The sequence below is a fragment of the Thermobia domestica genome, chromosome 12 (genome assembly GCF_964235325.1).
Source record: "Thermobia domestica chromosome 12, izTheDome1.hap1.1, whole genome shotgun sequence".
NCBI classification, from domain to species: Eukaryota; Metazoa; Arthropoda; class Insecta; order Zygentoma; family Lepismatidae; genus Thermobia; species Thermobia domestica.
In genome coordinates, this window is record NC_137465.1 from 105261838 (window position 1) to 105284864 (window position 23027).

The 23027-nt window shown below is 35.9% G+C and overlaps 1 protein-coding gene across 1 annotated transcript; it reads left to right on the plus strand.

Moving 5' to 3' along the window:
* The first annotated feature begins 240 nt into the window (after nucleotides 1–240).
* Nucleotides 241–22324, plus strand: LOC145665772 (uncharacterized). Its single transcript, XM_081732899.1, has 5 exons — nucleotides 241–333; nucleotides 7759–8004; nucleotides 15602–15774; nucleotides 20610–20717; nucleotides 22135–22324. The coding sequence occupies exons 2-5, from the start codon at nucleotides 7765–7767 to the stop codon at nucleotides 22283–22285; spliced, it is 672 nt and encodes a 223-aa protein (XP_081589025.1). The 5' UTR covers nucleotides 241–333; nucleotides 7759–7764; the 3' UTR covers nucleotides 22286–22324.
* The last annotated feature ends 703 nt before the right edge of the window (nucleotides 22325–23027 follow it).

Genomic DNA, 23027 nt, shown 5'->3' on the forward strand with positions numbered 1-23027 from the left:
AATAATAATAATAATAATAATAATAATAATAATAATAAGCCGTTTTTGCGTTATGGTTACAGCGTGTTCCTTTTCTCTGCCGGGTAAACGTCTTCGTTTGGAATTTAGGATCGTGTATCGTGTTCCATTTGATATCGATTCGTAACAATGACGTACTACAGATCCCAATCACCACCGACTGTTATCATCTTGAGTTTGCAATATTTGTATTCGTGAGAAAACAGGTTTCACGTCTATCACATTCTGGCATGTATGACCAAAGTACATAACTTTCAGAGGCTGTGAGAGAACGATCATTCTACTTCCGGTTCGACGACGTTGCAAATCGTAAGAGTAAGCATATTTCCATCTTTCAATATGTTCTTCCATTTGTGCAAGTTTCAATGCGATACTCGCCGAGGAGTTGGATAGCTTTCCTTGTTAGTGAAGTAGGTAAGTATATAAATGATAGGTAAATTGAAGAACGAAGAGAATGTGGCTAATAAGCCGGTCGGGACGAGAGATAAGAAAACATTCAAAAGAATTATAGTAATACCTGGTGTTTCTGTGCATGGTTATGGCAGATAATAGAGTGGATGTTTTCTTAGCCACTTTTTATCAACAGACTGGTCTAGTAATATTTGAAGATGAATGTAAAATAGATCCACGCATTCAATAAACAATTTAGGAAAGGGTGTTTAATGTGGTGTACTCGGTGATTGTTTCAGAACATTTACATGCAATCTCGAATTTTAAAACATTTTCTCTGAGAGGAAGGGAGATTTCAGTACATTGAAAATCCGAAGTACTACTACGAAAATCCGGAAAGTAGTACTGGAAATCCGGGTTGAGCACGGCAGGAGATATGGCCCCTTCGAAATTTTGTAGCTCCTGGGCCGAAGCTCTCTTCTTCCGGGCCAGCCCTGAAATCGTCACCAGGCGTAGGATTCTTTTAGAATTACTAACTATGCATAGATGTCGAAAGACTTACTTAATTGGTAGGTCCATCGTCTGTCGACAGGTATGAGAGCAAGAATGGTGAAATATATCGAGAAGTTTTATATTGTAATCTATTCGGCGTCCCAAGAATAGGTTCCATCTCCTCCGTTAACCCTCTATTCAATTCCAAAGTGGTAGAAATCAATAATTTCTGGTTTTAACGTTGATTACCATAGAACAAAAATTGTAATAGATACAGACAAACGGTTTTATGCAATCAGTTCAGCATCTCAGGCGAATATATTATCACCACCTGCAACACTCTACCAAAAGCAGAAGTGGTTGAATTTTACTAGTACCTCCTGTATTAATATGTATTTCCATTGAACAAGTAAGATAAGGTAAGAACCCACGTGGGTTTCTGTCACCATGGCATGGCATGTTCTCAGGTTGCGGATCGAGGAGAAGACCTCTAGGCAGCCTAAGAGGTTAGCTGCGAATATATTGAACAAGCAGTCGCGGACAGATGACAAGGGGTGCTCCTCCGCACAGCGGGCGTTAAAGAACTGATTTCGCTAAGATTACTAACGACTCGTGAAAACAAACTTGAACGTCGCTAACACACTTTCAGATAGCACTTAGACTAGCCCTAACAATACGCAATTAGTTTGAATTGCCATGAACATTTCCTAAGAACACTTAATATAATTAGTCAGTGCGACACTACACTCACGACACAAAGAGTGATATTGGTGCAGTGTAATAATTGGGATTGCTAGTGCAGAAAAGTGCGTTGTTGAAGAGATGGATCGACGAAACAGAGCTTGCTTCAATGGAAATGGACAGACCAAAGAGCGCCGCCCCTGGCAGTTTAGGAGGAAGGCCCAGAAGGAGTCCGAGGAGAGAACTCAGAACCCAAGACGTTCGTCGCGTAGGCACGAGACGAGGAAACGTAAGGACCTCTGTGTATGTGTGGTCAGCGCCGTGGCAACAACGAATGTGGTGAAGGCAGTGGTGACAACGAAAGGTAGGACGCATCTAAATTATTTATTGGTGTTAAAAGGAAAATTCTCAGCATTAAATAAAAATGCAAGACCTTCTCTGTACGAAAATTAAAGCCGGAAATAGTTGAGACTTCCAAGCATAATTTCATTGCATTGACATTAGATACTATAATTCGAACTTTAGCTATCAAAGATTAGAATTTTTACCTTAGTCAGCCTACATTGAACAATAGAGACACTTTGGCAATTTTATTTATATAGCATGTGATATTAGTGACCGCATCATTCTCATTAAAGATATATTAATTCCTATAATTCTTGTTTCTTTTTGTCATTTATGAAACATAATTACGGATAAGGAGAGATAAACTAAATGTAAACAAACATGTATACTTTTAGTGGCTTGAATTGTGCAATTTTTGATAAAAGATGACAATCTAAGTATTCACATTAGAATATTTAAATTTATATGAAGTGAAAGTGCGTCATCTAAGCTATTAACAGACATTCTTTTGATGTAAGATAATTAAAAACAAAGCTCCATATATATATATATATATATATATATATATATATATATATATATATATATATATATATATATTTTAAGTTCAATCAATGTATTGTTTAAATTGCATGAAATCACTATGTTTGTAAAGTCATTTACATAGGAGTTGGTAACTGATTGAATTTATTTCAATCAATATGGTTACAGGAACTTACTAAAGAATCTGCAGTCATGTCTCAATGAAAGTATTCGACGTAGAAAGCTTAAAGGTTAATTAGTAATTAGAAAAACGCGAATAATCTCATGATCAGTCAGTTTTGTGTTAGAGATATGGAATCCGTCAATAAAACGGAACAGATATTATATTCTGTTATGAAAAATATGTATTGGCAATAACCATAAAGTAGGCTAAGCAAAGCAGCATTTATTGAATTATTCTGAACCTCCAACCAATAGAGCGATCAGAAGTCTATGCGCATAGATCACATTAATCATGACAACCTCCGGCTATATGCGTATGTTACTATTGTAACATAAGAAAAACCATGGAAAATAGATACATTTGTCTAAAAATTCTTTTAAAAGACGTCTTTGCATTTATTATGAATATTTGAGTATTAATTGTATTCTGTGTATGTAGCATGCCAATATTTATGATTTATCTATGTATATTTGTGTCTTGATATTTTTCTATATTTGCCAATATGTGTGTATATATGTGTTATGCATGGTTAACTCACAATATTACTCGCATTGATATTATGTATGATGTATTCTTGTTATTTATGTTAATATCAAATTTAATATCAGGTGTAATTATCTCCAATTATCAGCTATGATTAGAAACGATTAGAAGTCAGATATAGGCTTACTTAGTTTCTTTCGCTCATTCTACTTTTCTTTCAAATTTCTCACTAAATCCTAAATCAAAGTCATGACTTAATTCAACTCATTTCGACTTATTTCGACTTATTTCAACGTATTCCAACTTAGTCTGGATTATTCTACTATATATATTTTTTATTCTGCTTAACTTATATCGTAGGTAATTAAATTCAGATTCCATCAAACTATACAAATCTTAAATTCATAATTTTAGGAGTATCATTAGTCGTAAGTATCAGCTGATCAACGTTAGCCATATGTTTATTATCCAATGTTACGCAAATAAATATTTTCAAATGTAAGGTTGTAAATTAACCAGCTTGTATTGTGCATAATTATAAGAGCTCATTATGTACGGATAATCAATCGTAAATTTCAGGTAGGACGGTTACGGATATCGGTTTCACTAGTTTGTTTATGTATGTCAAGTTACTTATAATAATTCATTCAAGCTGTAGGTCAAGAAAGAAAACAGAGATGTAATTCACTTAAATTAATTTTGGTGCTAAGGCCTTCTGCCTTACTCTTCATATCTGTTATCATAAAAATTCCAAATTCAGTGTTAATTTTCATTATACTCGAATTCTTTTTAAAAAAATTATCTAAACATTTTTGTTTGTTTTTACTCATTAAAGCTTTTATTGTTTTGTTAACTTAAATTCGTGAACTTTTTCTTTCATAAACAAATTGTATCCCTAACCTCAAGAATAACATTTTTTTTGAGTCTGTTAGGCTAAACTAATAAGGCAATTTAGGCAATTTTTCTAATTCTATCCACCATGGACTGAATTGAACTGATTTTCATGACTTTCAATCAAAATTTTAAATTCAAGATATTTGTTTATTTCTTCTTCTTCTTCTTCTTATTATTATTATTATTATTATTATTATCCAATTTTCATCGAAAGTGAAAATCAATCTAGTTCGTCCGTACAAACTAGAAATTAAAGCAAAATTCCTTTTCAGCATTGCAGCATGTGAAAACACGGATACAGGTGCAAATAAAATAAATTTTCGTTTCCTCTCGGTTTAGGGGATCTTATTTCCCTAAAGCCCTGGGACACCGCGGGGAGATAGGATTTCCAAACCGTGAAATCAGTCTTCATCGAGTCACAAACCATTTTAGTTCGGGGAACGGAGACTTCAACGGTGGGGCACATGACAGCAATCGTGGCACCCGGAACACGAACCCAACACCCCACTCAAATAATTTTCAACTTTTACACATTTGGCGCTCCGAACAACCACCCCCTTCATATATATCTCTCTCTTTTAATTTTTGTTTTTTACATTATATTAAAACTAGCCTTTGGCTAGCTTGGTGTTCCGCCCCCAAACCCCCTTTTTTGCTGGGCCTACGGCCTCGCATTTCTTATCCATCGCCCTTTGCATGAACAGTGAATTTCGTGAACTTGTTCTTCACATTTCCTGAATCTGCCAATCCGGGAGCTTCGACACCTAGCTGTCTTTGCTCGGCCTACGGCCTCGCACTTCTTGAACCTACAAGATTCTATCGTTTCTTTTCCTATTTCAACTATCTAAAAATAAGATTTTGTATCCCAAGAAAACGCCCATTTAAATAACATGGGAATTTCTTCATCCGCCTTTAGATCCCCCAAAATTAAAAATATTCACTTTTGGCAATTTTCCTGTCGGTTAGTCCTGGAAGGCTACAATCATGCCAAATTTCATCATTCCGGAAGTGCCCAATGATTTTAGGGTGTAGAAGACGTCCCATATAAATAACATGGGAAAGATTCTTCAGTTCCCCATAAAACCATTCTACAGTTGGAATTTTTTTATTTTTGGTGATTTACTTAGCTAACGCTAACGAAAACGTACAAACATACCGAACTTCAAGTTTTTATTTCAATTCTAAGTATCTAAAACACGAGATTATAGGTCAAAGAAAAAGGCCCATATAAATAACATGGGGAAATTCTTCATCCAATCTTTAGAACCCTAAAAATTAAAAATATTCACTTTTGGCAATTTCCCTGTGTTTGTCCCGAAAAGCTACAATCATGTTAAATCATATTGACCCTACAGGAAGTGCTCAATAATTTAGGGATGTAAAAGGTGCCCCATATAAATAACATTTGAAAGATTTTTCAGTTCCCTATAAAGCCACTCTAAGGGGTCTTACCTAGTAAGATAGTGAAATCGGCCCTAGATCCAAATTGGGTTGCTATTGACCCAAAAGGTTACCCTTGACCTAAAACTACCTCAAACAATTTTTTGACCCCCTACCCTTTACCCTTACCGAATTATCTATCATACATGCTCAAAATTGAATATTTTTTTTAATTTTGGTGCTGGTGGTCCAATAATTTTGAAAGTTTCACAGATTGTAGATACTATCTAGTTGCAAATGTGTATTTTTTTTCAAAACTATCGATGCGTATTTTTTTTTTTTTTTTTTTTGCGTGTTGAAAATTTCAAAAAATTGTAGAAAAAATTTGGGGTGGGACAATTTCCAGGTTTTTTGGTTAAAAAATTTGTTATACACTTAGGTACAACATATTTTTTTTTTTCAGGGCCTGAAAGTGATGGCAACATTGTCAAAAGAAATGAAACTGAAAACAAACGGGTTTTTCGCATGGTTTTTCCACTATTTTAGGGCCCTGAAGATGAGGGCCCTTTCAAACAATTCTTTGCCAAAGTTCAAAATTTTCCTTTCTCTTGGGTCCCTTCTGCTTCTGTCGTTCTTTGGATGCTTCGATTGTGTCCATTTCGGAATAGAAACACCAAACATATCTCCGTTACAGTGCTTCAACTTCAACCGACTCTTCCAAACACATACCTTGCGTCGGTTCCTCGTATCTTTCAGTGCTTGCTTCAGTGGCCGCACACAGTGACACTCTGTACAGGCAGCGCTCTCTACCGCGAGCTGTGTGTAACTTTGTAGTGCAAGAGTCGGATGAAGTGGAAGCACTGTTGCGGAGATATATTTGGTGTTTCCGTTTCGAAATGGACACAATCGAAGCAGCTGAAAAACGACAGAAGCGGAAGGGACGCGAGAGAAAGGAAAATTGTGAACTTTGGCAAAGGATTGTGTGAAGGGGGCCCTCACCTTGAGGGCCCTAAAATGGGGAAAAACTGTACGAAAAACACATTTGTTTTGTTTTATTTCTTTTTGACAATGTTGCCATCACTTTTAGGCCCCGAGAAAAATATAGGTTATACCTAAGGGTATAACAAATTTTTTAACCAGAAAATCAGGAACGTGCCCCCCCCCCCCCAAATTTTTTCTACATTTTTTTGAAATTTTCAACACGCAAAAAAAAAAAAGAAAAGAAAGAAAATACACACCGATAGTTTTGAAAAAATGAACATTTGCATCTAGATAGTATCTACAATCTGTGAAACTTTCAAAATGTTTGGACCACTCCCACCAAAATTTTAAAAAATATTCAATTTTGAGGATGTATAGTACGATAATTCGGTAAGGGGAGGGGGAGGGGGTCAAAATTTTTTTGAGGTAGTTTTAGGTCAAGGGTAACCTTTTTGGCCAATAGCGACCCAATTTGGATCAACGGCCGATTCCACTATCTTACCAGGAAAGACCCTTTGGATTTTTTATGTTTACTGATTTACTAAGGTAGCGCTAACAAAAACGTACAAGCATACCGAATTTCAAGTTTTCATTCCAATTCTAAGTACCTAAAACATGAGATTATAGATAAAAAAAGTCCCATCTAAATAACATGGGGAAATTCTTCATCCCCTCTTTAGACCCCCTAAAATTAAAAATATTTACTTTTGGCAATTTTTCTGTCGGTTAGTTCCGGAAAGCTACAATCATGCCAAATTTAATCATTGTATTCCTACAGGAACTGCTCATTAATTTATGTCAGCTTATGTAGTTTTATATATAGTTAGGATAACAATCCAAAACTCCTTTAGATCCTCAAGTTACGAAGAACATCCCATAACCAATATTTAAAGCTTCAAATACAGAACACATGCTTCCTAAATTAAGTGTCTACTCGTGTGAAGAAGGAAAGGCCGAAATGAAATGATCTTTATTAAATAATGCCAATATTTGTACAGTTTGTTTAACAAAACTTCAATTCGATATTTAACAAAGCTTTTAAAATTGTAGAATTGAGAGAAGTAAATTATATCAATAAATTTGTTCCATTCATAATAAAAGACTTAACAATCCAAATCTATTATATCTTGATAATATTTTTGGTGCAATTGACATTAAAATATACCTATATATCAAGTGGCTTACGCAGAATTTCGTCGGGAGGTTTCAATCTCATTCCCCTTTAGGACCCATGTATTTTTTGTATATATAGTTTATTATAAAAGTGTTTAGTTTATCTTTTCCAAAATATCCTACTTGATGGGGGGTTAAAACTCTGAAATACCATTGTGTACGTCACTGCTCATATCAATTTGAAATTAACAAGATTTTCTCTTTACGAAATTTAGACTTCCATGAATGTGATAAATTTGCTGACCAACGTATTGTGTTTTGTGGGGATGCTTGAATGCTGTGCTGAAGAATTATTTCAATCAGAAATCAAGATCAGGTCACAAGGCATGTCCTCGTGTTTTGAGGAGCTTGTAGAGGATTATAAGGTTCTTAGGAATCGAAAGTTGGATACTTTTTCTTGGCCCATACGTTCGACACGAAGAAAGCGTCATCTAGTATTCCCAACAGGAACTGAATTGCAGGTAAGATAATTTTGTCTGATTACTTTTTCTTTCTTATTAGTTAATTTTAACATCAATAGCATTTAAATATGTTTCTTTGTATTGCTAAAGAAAGAAAAACATTAAATTCTTTGGTTAATGGTAGTAATGACTATTCTAAATTCATACAAATATATTTTTAATTCTCAATTATGCGAGTCTGTGAATGAATTGTTTAAAATTAACGTATAAAACTATTAATAATATTGGAAATATAGCTACATTATTGAACAAAAATTAGCTTTCGTACTTATACCTACACTGTAAAAAATCGTTGTGTTATTTCAACGATATGCCTGTATTAACAGGATTGTGTTAAAAATATAACACAAACAAGTGGTTAGAACAACTCCCTTTGGAGTTGTGTGTTAAATGCCGGTAGTTGAAATGACACACAGCCTGTGTGTTATATTAACACAAGTGTAGAATCTTCGGTGTTGTTTTCTACGTGATTGCCAAATATGTTGGGCATCTAATTATAAAGGTTTATGAATTGAAGCTACAGGCAAACAGTACAAAGAAATACTTAAACAAATCCAGGTAGGCCTATTCGCATTAATTTCAATGTGCGAACCACGCGATGTGTTCTCAATTGTTTTACATAATGTTTCTGAAGAAATATGTCAACAGCAAGAAACAACATCGTATTACTTTGTCACTTCTACACTGCACGAGAGCTCACTAGTCAGCACCGAGGACTGTGCTTTAAAAATGGCGGAAAACAAGTAGAATCACGATTAAGAGGCAAACATGTTATAAGATATAGGTAAGAGTTTCCTATAATTCTTGAACAAGATGTTGGTGAAGGTTGTGTTTCGCACCTTCAAGAAATACTTCACAATAAATTTTGGGGAGGACGACAAAAATTTTTATGAAGATTTTCTATAGGAAGTGTTCTGTAGTTTACTATTCTTATTTTAAAATTAGAATCTTCGGTAAGCGTAAGCATGCACACCACATGGTTTTCCAACACAGAAAAATGGTTACATCAACACCACACACGGAGTTATTTCAACACCGATATAGGCATCGTAGTAACACAGAAGTGTAGTCGAACTAACATCAAAAGTGGTGTTAATCTGGTGGTCTGACCTTGAATTTTAACACAGGGAGTGTTGAATATACACCAAAACGGTGTTACTTACACGGCTTTGACCTTGAATTATGACAGATTGTGTGTTCAAATAATGAGATGTTGAAGTAACACAGAGACTGTGTTTTATTGATACTTTACATGGTGTAATATTAACACAAAATAATTAACACGCTACACACTGTGTTCTTTCTTCGTGCTGGTGCAACACCGCCCCAAGTAACACTCAACACTTTTCTCTACACTACCGACCCTGACATGGTATCGAATCAACACCGAAAATACTAACACAGATCCGAATTTAACACCACTCAACACCGGTTGTGTGTTAAAGACGTAACACACATCCTGTGTTAAACGCCAACACCGCGGGGTCTGTGTTGAACTAACACCACACAGTGATAGTCACGCTGGAACCACTGGCCTGTATTAAAATTGAGTTGAATTAACAAACCATTTTTTACTGTGTAGGTTCTTAAGTATATATTAGATGTTTTAATAGTTCAATGTGACAGAAAGTTACATAACTGAAACATAAATATTACCTAATATGGAAAACTATGACACTCTTTCAATGATGAAAAGTACAAAATTAAAATCTCCTGCAGGTCCTACGAAAATCCAATGATTCTGTGAAAACAAATTACCACCAGTTATCCGCTTAATTGTAGAACATGAAATGAAGAAAATGGACGTTAGAAATTAAAAGACAAAAATTAGAGAACCAAAGTAAATGTTAAATAAATGAATTCATGGTTATTATACTGAAAGAATTATGTGCTAACTATAGAAATAGAAGTTATACATCTAGTAACTAAACCTAGAAATGCGGATGTATAATTACACTTATAGTTCATGAACACCTGAAATATGAAAGCAAGAATAGAAATGACAAACGATGCATTTAAAAAGAAGAATGCTTTTTCGTAAATCATGAATAAAGTTACAAAAATGACTCATCAAATGTTTTGCATGGAGTTATACTGTATAGAACAGAAAGTACATTTACATTACAAAAGATCGGTGATAAGCCAGTGAAGGGGAGTTCGGGGCAAAATGGCGTCGGGATAAGAACTGTCTCGAACTCCAGTTTAATATAATGTTTTATTTGATACAAGTATTGTTTTGTAGTTATTTTATATTTAATACTAATTTTAAAGAATGTGGACATTCCTGGCGTTACTATTTATGATATTCAGTTATTTTAGTTGTATAACAAACTTTTTAACACGTGTGAATTCAGATTATGTGCCTGCATCATTTTGGTTTGCAAATTCGGTTGTGACCATGATAATTATAGTGAAAACTAACTTTGTTCAATACAATTTTCTACTTTTTAACAATTTATAGTGCAATAGCCGACATAGCTAATGGCTGCGGCAATAATATTATAAAACCACAACTGTGGTTATAGAACGAGAACAAGAACAAGCCAGTGAAAATGTTAGAAATTTGGATATCAGTAAGCTATGTAGAACTTACGTGAGTAAAATGAAAATTCAATGTGGAAATGTTAGCGAAAGCTGGGGAGAGACGAAGAATACTAGGAGCAAAAGAAAGTAGCTAGGATAGTATACGAGATGAAACTAATAGTGTGATGGATATGATAGAAGGTAACGTCAATCGTTGGATGTATTAATGAGATTATTGTTACATCAAAATTACCAGGGAACAGTAGTACTTCAAAGTTTTTCATTTTATGGCCGTAGTAATAGAAAATTTCTGGTGATGCTTTTTTCACGATATAATCCACAATCACATAATCATAATATCGTTCTTTAATGTCTGTCAAAATTACTGCACGTTTAGCAAGTACGTTTCGAGTAGCTGTATCATAGCATACATTGAGAAGTAGAGAATTCTTTACGTGAATTTTTGATGTGAAAATAACCTATATTATCAACTACCAAAACATTTATTAAATGCCAATCTAACGCAGTTGTAACATCTGTCTTAGAGAAAGTTTCCCAAAAATTTGATCAATTTCTTTGGTTTATTTATCCATTGTTGTCCGCTCCAAAATTAAAAAACGAAGTTCAGATCACTTGAGCTCTCTCAGAAATATATTCATTTTGATAGCAAAGTTGAACAACATCAACTAAACTGAAACTCATTTAAATATTGGCCACTTTAGTCGATGAAATTTAAAATTATATGTCCGAAATAGTAGAAGCATTTCTATTCATATTTGTTTCACTTAAATTTGTTTAATGTTTTGCGCGTGTATACTACAGGAATAAAATTAATTGTAAGTGAACGAAATTAGAGAAAGAAGTTAAGGCACATTTATGAAGTGAAATAATAATGTCAATTTATATTACTATGCTACTATACTGACTGTGAGTGTTCATTTATTATGTAGCCAAAGTCCATTGGTGAAATATTCTCATCAAAACAAATAAAAAAGCCCATGTGGACATAGGTCGCAAACCGCGTTGTTTCAAACTTACGCGATGCCAAAAACAAGAAAGTATAACTCTGAGGCTGCCTAGCTTGGTAACTATAAGACATATTAAAGGTGGTTAAAGAAAAGGGGAACTAGTATACTCTCTATCCAAATATCCATGTTTCAGAGTTAGGTCGTACCGACGCAACGAATTTTATAGAGGGAGCTGAGGCATCGGAACCCAGATTTAAGCACATATAGGAAAAAAGAAGGTATGTTTTGATAGAAAATGTCTAATTATCGGTTTATTAAACTGTTATGTCGTGTACAAGAATATTATCATTTGTAAATTTCACATTATCATTAATTTTAATATCTGTAATTAATTTTAATATCTGTAATTATGCAACCACACATAGCACAGTTTATCATCAAAGAAAAGTGGTTGATAACATTTGCAAACCAAGTTCTAATAGTTAATATCATTTGATAACGGTGATCTAAGCAAGATAAATGTCGTACGAACAAAACGATAAAAAAATAATTGCAGAGATATAGAAATCCGAAATGCTGTGAAAACAAACATCAAGGCAAAGGATTTGAAAAAACTATTTAAAGAAGAATGGGTGTAGCATGGTACATTCACTGACATCTCACTTTTTCTATGCAATAGTAGATACGGTAGATATTGCGAGTAAATGATGATGAAAGAAATGATAGAATGAAAAGTTGGAGGAAACGGGAGATCTCGAGTAAACCCATTAACACGATGTCGTCCACCACGAATTTACGTACTATATTAAAAGAGTGTACATATTTGTTCTGAATTACTACGCTGAACAAAAATCCAGATAACAATAATAATTATATCAGATGTTCGATGTGTCATCCGCCACCTCAATGCAATAGTCTGCACGAGTCGACACTGATTCACGTACACGATTGAAACGCATAGGCATATTACGAATCATTGCAAATACCATATATCACGAATTCATTTCCCCCAATTCATGAATTTCGTTTATTGTGTTTTGTACAGTACACTTTTGAAGTGTCGCACAAATAAAAAGCCAAAGGATTTAGGTCAGGGGAGCGAGGAGGCCACTGTATGGGTCTTCCTCGCCATATTCATCTGTTTTGGAAGTACTGATTAAGAAATACCGAAAATGTTGTGAAGCATCATCGTGTATAAACCAAAGTTGAGACTCTCTCGAGAAAGAAACATTTTCCAACGATTCCGTAAGATTTCTTTGAAAAAATTGCAGGTATGTTGCACCTGTGAGACGTGATAAAATTTATGGCCCTATAAGTTAGTTTCCCAATAGGTTTGCTCACACATTAATCGAGAATTAATGTTAGTGTCGGTAGGTAAATTTGCGTTAGGGTTTTCTTCTGCCAATTAGTGTTCGTTGTGGATGTTGACAACACCATCTCGCGTAAACCCATCGTCTGTGAATATGACTAAGGAAGGAAATAGAGCTTTCTACACACCGATTAAGATACTACTCTCAAAGATGTCTTCGCGCACAATAGTATCTTTCTTCTTTACCTTGCACACATTTCAAGTGGAAGGGATAGAGTTGTTGTTCGCGAAACACTTTCCACACGGTTCCATGTGAAACACCTTCTAGCGTTGCTAGCCTTTTTGTTCTGATACGATGATCTTCTTTAATTATCTTAAGAATTCCCCCTTCTCGATCAGGTGTGAAGACTGTCCGAGGGTGCCCAACTGAATCATATGTACCAACCACATGCTGTATTGATAGCAGCAAAGGTATTAAGGTTGGGAAGAACACGATTTGCAAAATATTCATGATTTAGTAGTTGTGCTTCATGTAGGTTCCCATAGACACGACCATACATAAGATGCATATCTGACATTTCATTAAATGTGTACTGATGACGGAAGACACATCTTATAACTATTATTGTTATCTGGATTTTTGTTCAGCGTAGTAATTCAGAACAAATATGTCCATTCTTTTAATATGTTATAGTACGTAAATTCGTGGTGGACGACATCGTGTTAATGGGTTTACTCGAGATTTCTCGTTTCCTCCAACTTTTCATTCTATCATTTCTTTCATCATCATTTACTCGCAATATCTACCGTATCTACTATTGGATAGAAAAAGTGAATGTACCATGCTACATCCGCTCTACTTTAAATAGTTTTTAAATCCTTTGTCCTGATGTTCGTTTACACAACATTTCGGATTTCTGAATCTTTGTAATTATTTGTTTATAATTTTTGATCGTACGACATTTATCTTGCTTAGATCACCGTTATCAAATGATATTAACTGTTAGAAAGTGGTTTGAAAGTGTTATCAACCACTTTTCTTTGATGTTGAACTGTGTTATGTGTGGTTGCATAATTACATATAATAAATTAGCGATAATGTGAAATTTACAAATGATAACACTTATGTACACGACATAACAGCTTAATAAACCGATAATTAGACATTTTCTATCAGAACATCTTTTTCTTGTATACGTGCTTAAATCAGTTCCGATACCCCAGCCCTCTCTATAAAATTCGTTGCACCGGTACGGCCTAACTTTGAAACACGGATATTTAGATAGAGAGTATACTAGTTCCTCTGATATTTCTTTAACCGCCTTTAATATGTCTTATAGTTTTCGAGCTAGGCGGTTTGAAACAACGCGGTTTTTGTCCTATGTCCATATGTTTATTTGTTTAGGTGAGAGGATTTCACCAATGGATTTTGGCTACATAATAAACGAACAACCTGTATAGTATTATGTTACTAATTGATTGTGATTTATAATTATACCCTAACAGCACAAGATGTGCTACGCATGTGCCATTTAGGTGTCCCAGCTACTTTTTAGGTACCCGTCACTTGGCACAAATGATATTCATAAGCTAAGTATGTACTTCACCTACCTACAGTTTTAGGTACTTGTTACACCTAATTGATATTTGCAAATATGTACCACAAATATAGCATTTTTATACCTGGCTCAGTTTCGCTCTCTAACAGTCATTTGTTTGTCGTCACTTGGGACATATATCTGTCATGTTCTAGGTACGTCCTTTATTTACATACTGTTTCAGATACCCTAACAGCACAAGATGTGCTAGGCATGCGCCATTTAGGTGTTCTAAATTCATCTTCCACATTTGATGCATTTGTTGTTTCTTTCTTTAAGCGATTGTGTACTAGAAGCAACAAACACATCAACTTTATCAGATGGCATCTGTCGCCGATCATTTGAAAGTGAATATGGAAGAAAGTAAATAGACACTCATCATTTTGTTATAAAATTACATGGCGAGCAGCTTTTATCTGATTCCAAACAGTTATCATCGAATATACGCGGTTAAAGGAGCACTCTGATTAACTAAATGAAAAGAACTCAATTTATCCCCCTCCAAGTGAAGTTTTCTTCATCGCCTCCGAGAGCTCCTTGGGGCTAAGCGGTTAGCATACGCGCATTTGGCGCGGAAGACCCGGGTTCGCTTCCCGGCAGGAGCTCATGTGGTTGAGATTCCAAGTTAATCAGTAGGTCTACGTCTCGCATAGCCTCGCTGCTGAACGGGACGTTAAACTCAAAGTCACTTCATCATCTCCGTGGCCAAGTCGGAAGACCACGCGGCTAGGCGATTTAATATATTTTGGAGGAGTAATTTTGTGGTTCATTAACGTTTACGGCATGGGGAACATACCTAGAACATACTAGGCACGTTCTCCAGGTACATGTCAGGGATGTGCCTAGGGGCGGACATAGACTGTGACTATCACTTGCCATTCATGTGGTTTCTCTACCAGAGGAACATAAGGCACATACTGGACACATTCCCATGTACCTGAGGGAACATGATAGGCATATGCCTGCTATGTAATTGTGCTGTTAGGTTATGTAGCACTACCCAAATTAGCCGATTCCCCTGCGTCAAATACTTAAATAAAATATTAGTAAATATAGTTAATTCTTGTCTAGGATCAACTATCACATTTAATCTTTAATTTAATACCATAGCTTGTTGCAACCTACTATGATAGAAAGTTGTTTGTAATGATATACCTATACACCGAATTAATTTATTTCTTATTGTCTTCTACCTTCAGTTCCAAGTAGATTTTAAAGGCCAGACTATCTTCCCCAATGATGTAGTGCTGTATGTAAACAGTTTTACTGTCGCATACGAGCTTCCAAATGACACCAGTACGATATATGGTTCAAAATTATCTCGTAGAAACAGACGAGACATCTACAGAAGACTGGAGCAATTCATAGACATGTAAGTTTTACTATTGAATAAGTAAAAAGTAATTAGTAGTGTCACAGGCAAAATGCAATGTTGGCAGTTGACCCTTGCTACTAGTACCATTAAGAAAAAGAAAATTGAACATGTCTTCGGAAAAGACACCTTCGGATCAATCAAAAGACGAATAATAGAAAATAGGAAATTTCGTTAGTAGCAAAATAGTTAGTAGATTAGTTTGAAACAAAGTAGGATCCAATGGCAAACACTTATTTTTTGGGTTTCTTACGTCATGGACCTAGTTATAGGCAGGGGAAAGGTGAGGGGGAACGCGGGGGGACGTTGTCCCCGACTTCCATAAAATATCTCTGGCGTTCACACACTTTCTAGAAAAATTACAATGGGGAAAGATAGGCAAGGAGGACGGCGCGGCGTGACGTTAAGCATCCCCCTATTTTTTCAGATCCAATTTTACCCCTGGTTATAGGAGAAAATCACGTGTGGGTCAAATTTAGGCACACAACTCGAAATAATTGTTGAAAAATAATAATTCATTCCCTAATTTCCCTCTATCACGACAGTGGGTCCACGGTGGCTCAGTGGTAGAGCGTTCACCTCTGGTGCAGGGGTCCATGGTTCGATCCCAGCTCGAGCCAAGTGAACTTTGTAGCTGGCAAACACCGTGTGCGTGGGTTTTCTCGGGGTTCTCCCGTTTCCTCCCACTTTCTTCATTCCACCATTTCAGTCATTTCTCGTCATCAACGCCTCCTTTAGCCTAGCCGGCATAATTGTTGAACGTAAAACTTCAAAACTTCATTTCATTTTTTTTCTATTACGACAGTGTATGCCCCGATGGAGTGTAAAGATATATTGTAATGTACTAAAATTGGTATTATTGTGAATCGTATATTATTGTAAATCATATGTTAGTGTAATTCATTTATTAATTTATTAATTTTTCGTGTGAATTTAGAAGTAAAAAGTAAAATACAAGCCCGTTACGGGATAATTTTGATATGCTTTCAATATCTAATTAAGCTGTCACTATTATCTTTTACTGGTGTTTGATTCTTCGTGCTGGAACAATTCTAATTTATAACACATTAACTGATATATATATATATATATATATATATATATATATATATATATATGCATATTATCTTCAGAGTATTTTACCATTTTTCTATACTTCCGTCTGCCAGATTTTTTTTTTTTTTTTTTTTGCCAAATTTACCGGTGCCAAAATTTCCGTTTGCTTCGTTTCTTGGTATCAAAACTAACAGGTCAAAACTACTGGTACCAAAATTTTCGTCTTTCCTTAGAATATATGAAATTTAAAGAGGTCACCAGAAGTATGTACCAGGGAAGCAAGAAAGTTCGTGCGCTTTTATACTATGAAAGAAAACTCTCAATTACAGGATTTTAACGGTTTATTTATTCGGCAAAATAGCCTCCATTTGCTTTTACAATCTTCTCCCAGCGCTCAACAAGCTTGTAAATGCCAGTTTGTAGAATATTTGTTCCCGAGACTCGAAAAACTCAGCAACTGCATTTTTGACGTCTTGTTCAGTCTTGAACTGCCTGCCACGCATAAAAAAGTCCATGGCCAAGAATAAATGGTAATCCGAAGGGGCGACATCTGGGGAGTAGGAAGGATGAGGTAGAAGCTCCCAACCAAGTTCTGAGACTACCTCCAGCGTCTGTTTTGTGGTGTGAGGGCGCGCGTTGTCCTTGTGATAGAGCACACCTCTTCTGTTCACTAGTGCTGGCTGTTTTTGGGTCAGTTTGGTGGCTACCGTTCTCAGTTGTGATGAGTACACATCTTTGGCAATTGTCTGACCACGTTCCAACAATTCGTAGTGCACGATACCGTTTGTAGTCCACCAAACACAGAGCAAAACATTGCGTTGATGGGTGTTCAGTTTTGCAGTCAAAGGCTTCGGACCACTCGCTGATAGAAACTGATATGACCGTTTTTTTATTGTCATACATGACCCACTAGTTAATATACGATCCAAAATTGGACAGATATTGTGTCTCGTCAACAAAGATGAACAGATATTCAGTTTTAGAAATTGGCTCGTAGCGGTCAGCTGGTGAGGGACTCACTGACCCAGTTTCCAGGTCTTCTCCAACTGATGCAGACTTACCCGAATGGTTTCCCTGCTTACCTCGAATCGGTGAGCAAGTTCCTCACATGTTTGACTCGAATCATCTTTAATAGCGGCCTTCAGGTGGTCCATATCCACTGATTTAGGCCTCCCAGAGCGAGGCTTATCTTGCAAGGTCTCGTCACCAGTTGGAAAGGTCTGGAACCATTTTTGTGCTGTACGTTTCCTTATTACACCCTCTCCGAACGCAACACATATTTTTCTAGCTGCTTCTGCACCATTTGTCCCCAATTTAAACTCGTAAAGCAAACAAGCTCTAAAAACTTCATTTGACACTGACATGATCACGAGCGATTTTTACACACCACACTAACAAATGCGTTGTTATATTCACCGTGGCTGATGCGTCAATGAATAAGCTTTCCTAAACAGTCAAAACTTTCATGCTACGGTGACAGATGTCGCCGCAGCAGCCAAATGGAAGCGGGAGTGGTTCAAAAGCGCACGAACTTTCTTGTTTCCCTGGTAGTTGTCGGAAAATTACAATTATTTCACGATTTGTCTATAAATATAGCGCCCGCACATATACAATAAAAATTACAGTGCAAAAGACACAAACCACAATGATAGGTAGCCACTAGGCAGTACGAATGTTATCTAATCGAGTTAGGGTAGGGTGAATTGGTGGGAAATCTTTGAGTTTTACGTCCCACGGTTATGCCGGTTAGGTTAAAGGAGACGGTGATGATGAGTAATGAATGAAAATGGTGGAATGAAGAAAGTGGGAGGAAACGGGAGAACCCCGAGAAAATCCATGCACACGGTGTTTGTCCACCACAAAGTTCACTTGGCGAGGGCTGGGATCGAACCCGGGACCCCAAGCACCAGAGGTGAACGCTGTACCACTGAGGTGAATTGGTGGACACAGGGATACGTGCCGAGGGGCAGGCTCGATGGTTGGTATATACTTAAGCAAAGGTTGTGACAAACATGGATTTTCACAGTGATATGAGTTCCTATAGCAGTTGTAATGGTTTAACACAAGTAACACTACACTTGTAAATATACAATACAGCTTTTGCACACTATGCAGAAGTAAGTGGCTGCGGTGGCTCAGTGGTAGAGCGTTCACCTCTGGTGCTTGGGGTTCCGGGGTCGATCCCAGATCCCGCCAAGTGAACTTTGTGGCGGACAAACACCGTGTGCGTGGGTTTCCTCGGGGTTCTCCCGTTTTCTTCCACTTTCTTCATTCTACCATTTCATTCACTACTCATGCTCATCGTCTCCTTTAGCCTAACCGGCAGAAGCGCGAGACGTAAAACTTAAAGATTTCATTTCATTTCACTATGCGAAGTATTCATCCGGCGGAAAATAATATTTAAAACAGTCGTGTTTCATATGTACTCATTTATTTTAACCATCATAAAGAACTTGTAATAATTTTACACTAGTAATCCAGCACTTTTAATCGTAAAAATATATCTGTATTACTTACTTTTTAATTCTGCGGCCTGGATTATTTGCTGTATGCAGCAGCAGTGAAAAATCGTGGTTAATTTCTGAAGGGTTCCAAAACAGAAGCTACCGATAATTAGGTCTAATACGTGGCAATGACCAAATGTCAAATCTAGGAAATTACTATTGCAAAATCCATATTGCTACAACTCACCAATTACTTATTATATTTGTTTTATAGTTAATTACACATTTATCACTACCATTGCAGAATCATCGAGTATGTCGAAGACATACCGGTAATGTTTCTGCACCTTTACTAGCAATCTCGAATTATCATACATAAATTCTAATTACTCTCTTAAATTCAAGGATGTTATAAATAGAGGATCTGCATATATATACCTTCACCCTATTAAATCGGTGAAGCCAAAAAAGCAACCGAGCATAGGCACGTCTGATTGGCTACTCTCGTTTCTACTATCGTCTGATTGGCTACTTTCGTTTCCGCCATGATTGTTGGCTCAAAACATTGCGATCCTATTCGGCGGAGTGGGCAGAGTAGGGGTGGTGAAACTGTGACGTATGGCTTCAAGATTTTGTTGTAAGGGCAGATCCTCTATTTTATAAGATCCTTGCTTAAATTATAAATTTATCATAACGAAGAATAAGCATATCTCATCTTCTTTTATAATCGATATATCTCCCACACACATACCAACCACTACTACCCATAATCAACTTTACAACTCTATAATTTACAACTCAAATTAAAAATCCCTAAGATTTCGACGAAATTTACAGATTTTTGAATCTCGACGAATTTTCACCAATCTCATGTTTAACGGTTTGCAATAACAGGTTATCGTTGATTATTAATTCAGCGTAGTTTAACGTTAATTTTGAACATCAAATACACAATGAAATGTAGGCTTACAATTTCACGTGAATCTAAACTGTATGAAGTCCCACCGGTGATCTACCATGAATTTCTTATCTTTAAAAGGACACAAATGCCTATCCTTCACCTCACAACGAAGCCCACTAATCTATCCTCCTCTGGATCTTGCTTCTACTAGCTTACTTTACTGTTGCAGTATTATATAAATATTTCCTGAAAATTTAATTTATATCATTCTGAAGAAAAAAGAAAGAACATGTCAGCATATAAATATTAATTATTTTCCTCCTAATAAAACACAGAACAAATTAATGTAATACAATTATATGATGTAATACATTACAACATAATATAGTGTAATACGAATAAGTGTAATAAAATTATATTTTGTATTACCGCAGATTTGGACTGAATGGAAGAGAGTGTATTCTGCGAGCATTATGTGAAGCTGCACAACTAGCTACTCCTCGACGCAGTCTCATTGAGGACCTAATGAGACTAATTTTTTCGTAAGTAATATTTCGTAAGTACTTTAAAGTAGAGAAGTAAGCCAAAAATGTTTTCTACTTGACTATTGTATAATTCGGAAGTGTTAGGGATCCTAAACTTTGTTTATTGACTCTTCCTTTCCCATGCACCCACCTCATATGGCCACGCATTTTCCTCATATATGGAAAAATGCTTTAATATCTGACCCATAGAAGTCTATAGATTAGGAAATAATCAGCTACCCACTTCACTAATAATTTCACTATCACTCTCTGAATAGTTATTCGGAAAGCAGTGCCAAATTTAAAAATTCCAGGTTATATGTAAGTATAGATGATGCAGATCTTTATAGCCACACTTGGAGAATGAAAGTGACTGTTTCTGCATGATAGTAGACATACACATTGTCAGGAAGCAGGCACTGACCTTCTGAAACCTTTGCAGCATGTCTCTGTAGTTTGCTCCTGTTATTCTTTTAATGTGTAATCAATCAATACTACATAAATGTGGTCCCAAAACGCAGACAAATAAGATCTCAAAGACGATTTGTGCAGCTTATCTTTTAGAGGATTAGTGATGAGGAATATTTCCGTGTTTCGCTCATTTCTTTCGTTTTAGGATAAATATTTGTATTGTAGGTAAAATTTGATTTCTTCTATGGCCACCAGACTGTATAAAGAATCCTTTTTCATCTTTTTGATATGAATCTAGAATATATTGTGTGTACATTCTACATGTTGCTGTTTCTTGAAAAAGTGTCAGCATTCTGGGACATGATCTTGCAGCCACTTTGCTCATGTACAAAATATCATACAATGCCTTGTACATTCAGTTACAATTACTGTTAATATACCTAGATAGAAAATTAACCGCTGTATATCTATCTTTAAGCACTTTTGCTCCATATTTGATTTCGTGGCTGCATTGTACGTTCTTCTCATGGATTGTAGACTTCTTCGAATACATTTGAACTCTCTCTTCATCGTTTAGCAAATCATGTGATGGAACTCTTACTATGAAGTTTAGATATCTCTTCATGAATCATTTGTACATATTTCCTTGAAGACTGAGGAAACTGGTACTCAATTTTGTATAACATGATTGAACTGAATGGAATAAGTACAGGGCCAAAGATGAACAAATGTCAGTTTTGTCATTATAAACAAATAATGAGCTGTCTCGCCAGGAACGCACCTATCGAGTTTCACTGTGTCCGGAACCGCCGGAAATATTCATAACACTATCTAAACACTATATTTGTGTATTGTCTAAAACAGGACACAATCACAGAGGTTCACCCAGTCCTGATTCCCATCAATTTTTCAAGTTTAGACCTTTCGGTAGCACCACTGTCCAACAAACATTTTGAGTGCACTCCTGGCTGATGACACAACGCATGCATTAATGCACTTTGTCATACTTTATTTTCAATTATAGGATTCCTGAACCAGAACAGAGCCACAAGGAAATGACTGGTGAAGATGAAGAGTTACAGAAATATGATGTAGCTCATGAGCATGGGAAGGAAGGAAATCATTGTGCTTCAATGTTCCCGTCATGTCCAATTTCTTTGTTTGGATTTACATGAACTTTGTAATAAGTATAAAATGTTAATATAAGAAGTAAAACGGAAATATGCCTTATTAATTCCCTACTTTAATCATAATGAAGTAATAGAAAAATAAACTGTCTAGTTAAAAAAAAAACGGGAAAATGTTTTGTAATAGAAAAGGTACTATCAGTAGTAAACAGTGGCGTATTTAGGGGGGTGGCTTCCGGGCTTAAGCACCCCCGAAATCTTACTTAGTATAGTAAAGTAAATGAAATATCTTGCAGAATTTTCACATTTCCAGGCCAAGCCCCCCCGAAAGTTAGCAAAGCCCCTCCCGAAACAAAATAGTAAATACGCCACTGGTAGTAAATATCAAGGTTGTTTTGTTTAAAACAAATGATCAAAACTTGTTTTGAACAATTGATTTCGTTTAAAACATTTTTTTTTATTTTTAAGACACGCGTATTTTTAAGACTTGGTTTAAACATATGTGTATTTTTATTTTATTTTATTTTTGTAGAAAAGTCTTCCAGAGAAAGAAAATTGTCAAAAGTGCTCCCCGTTCAGAAAAATATTTTCTTCCCATGTGAATGTTTTAATTTCTCGTAGCTACAGCAGGTCTTTGTGGTGATCCACAATTTGTCTCTTTTTTCCCTTACTAGCTGAACCTGCGCTCTTTACACAGCTCATCATTCATATATGAGTATGAAACTCTTTGTTATTCCTCACATCTGTACATGTCCCTTTGCAGACACAAGTGAAAGAAGTCTTGGTAAAA

Excerpts from the sequence above, each read along its gene's own strand:
- LOC145665772 (XM_081732899.1), top strand. The coding sequence starts at position 7,765 with ATGAATGTGATAAATTTGCTGACCAACGTATTGTGTTTTGTGGGGATG. Across the intron at positions 15,775-20,609 it reads CTGGAGCAATTCATAGACAT|ATTTGGACTGAATGGAAGAG; the intron begins GTAAGTTTTACT and ends GTATTACCGCAG. Across the intron at positions 20,718-22,134 it reads CTAATGAGACTAATTTTTTC|GATTCCTGAACCAGAACAGA; the intron begins GTAAGTAATATT and ends TTTCAATTATAG.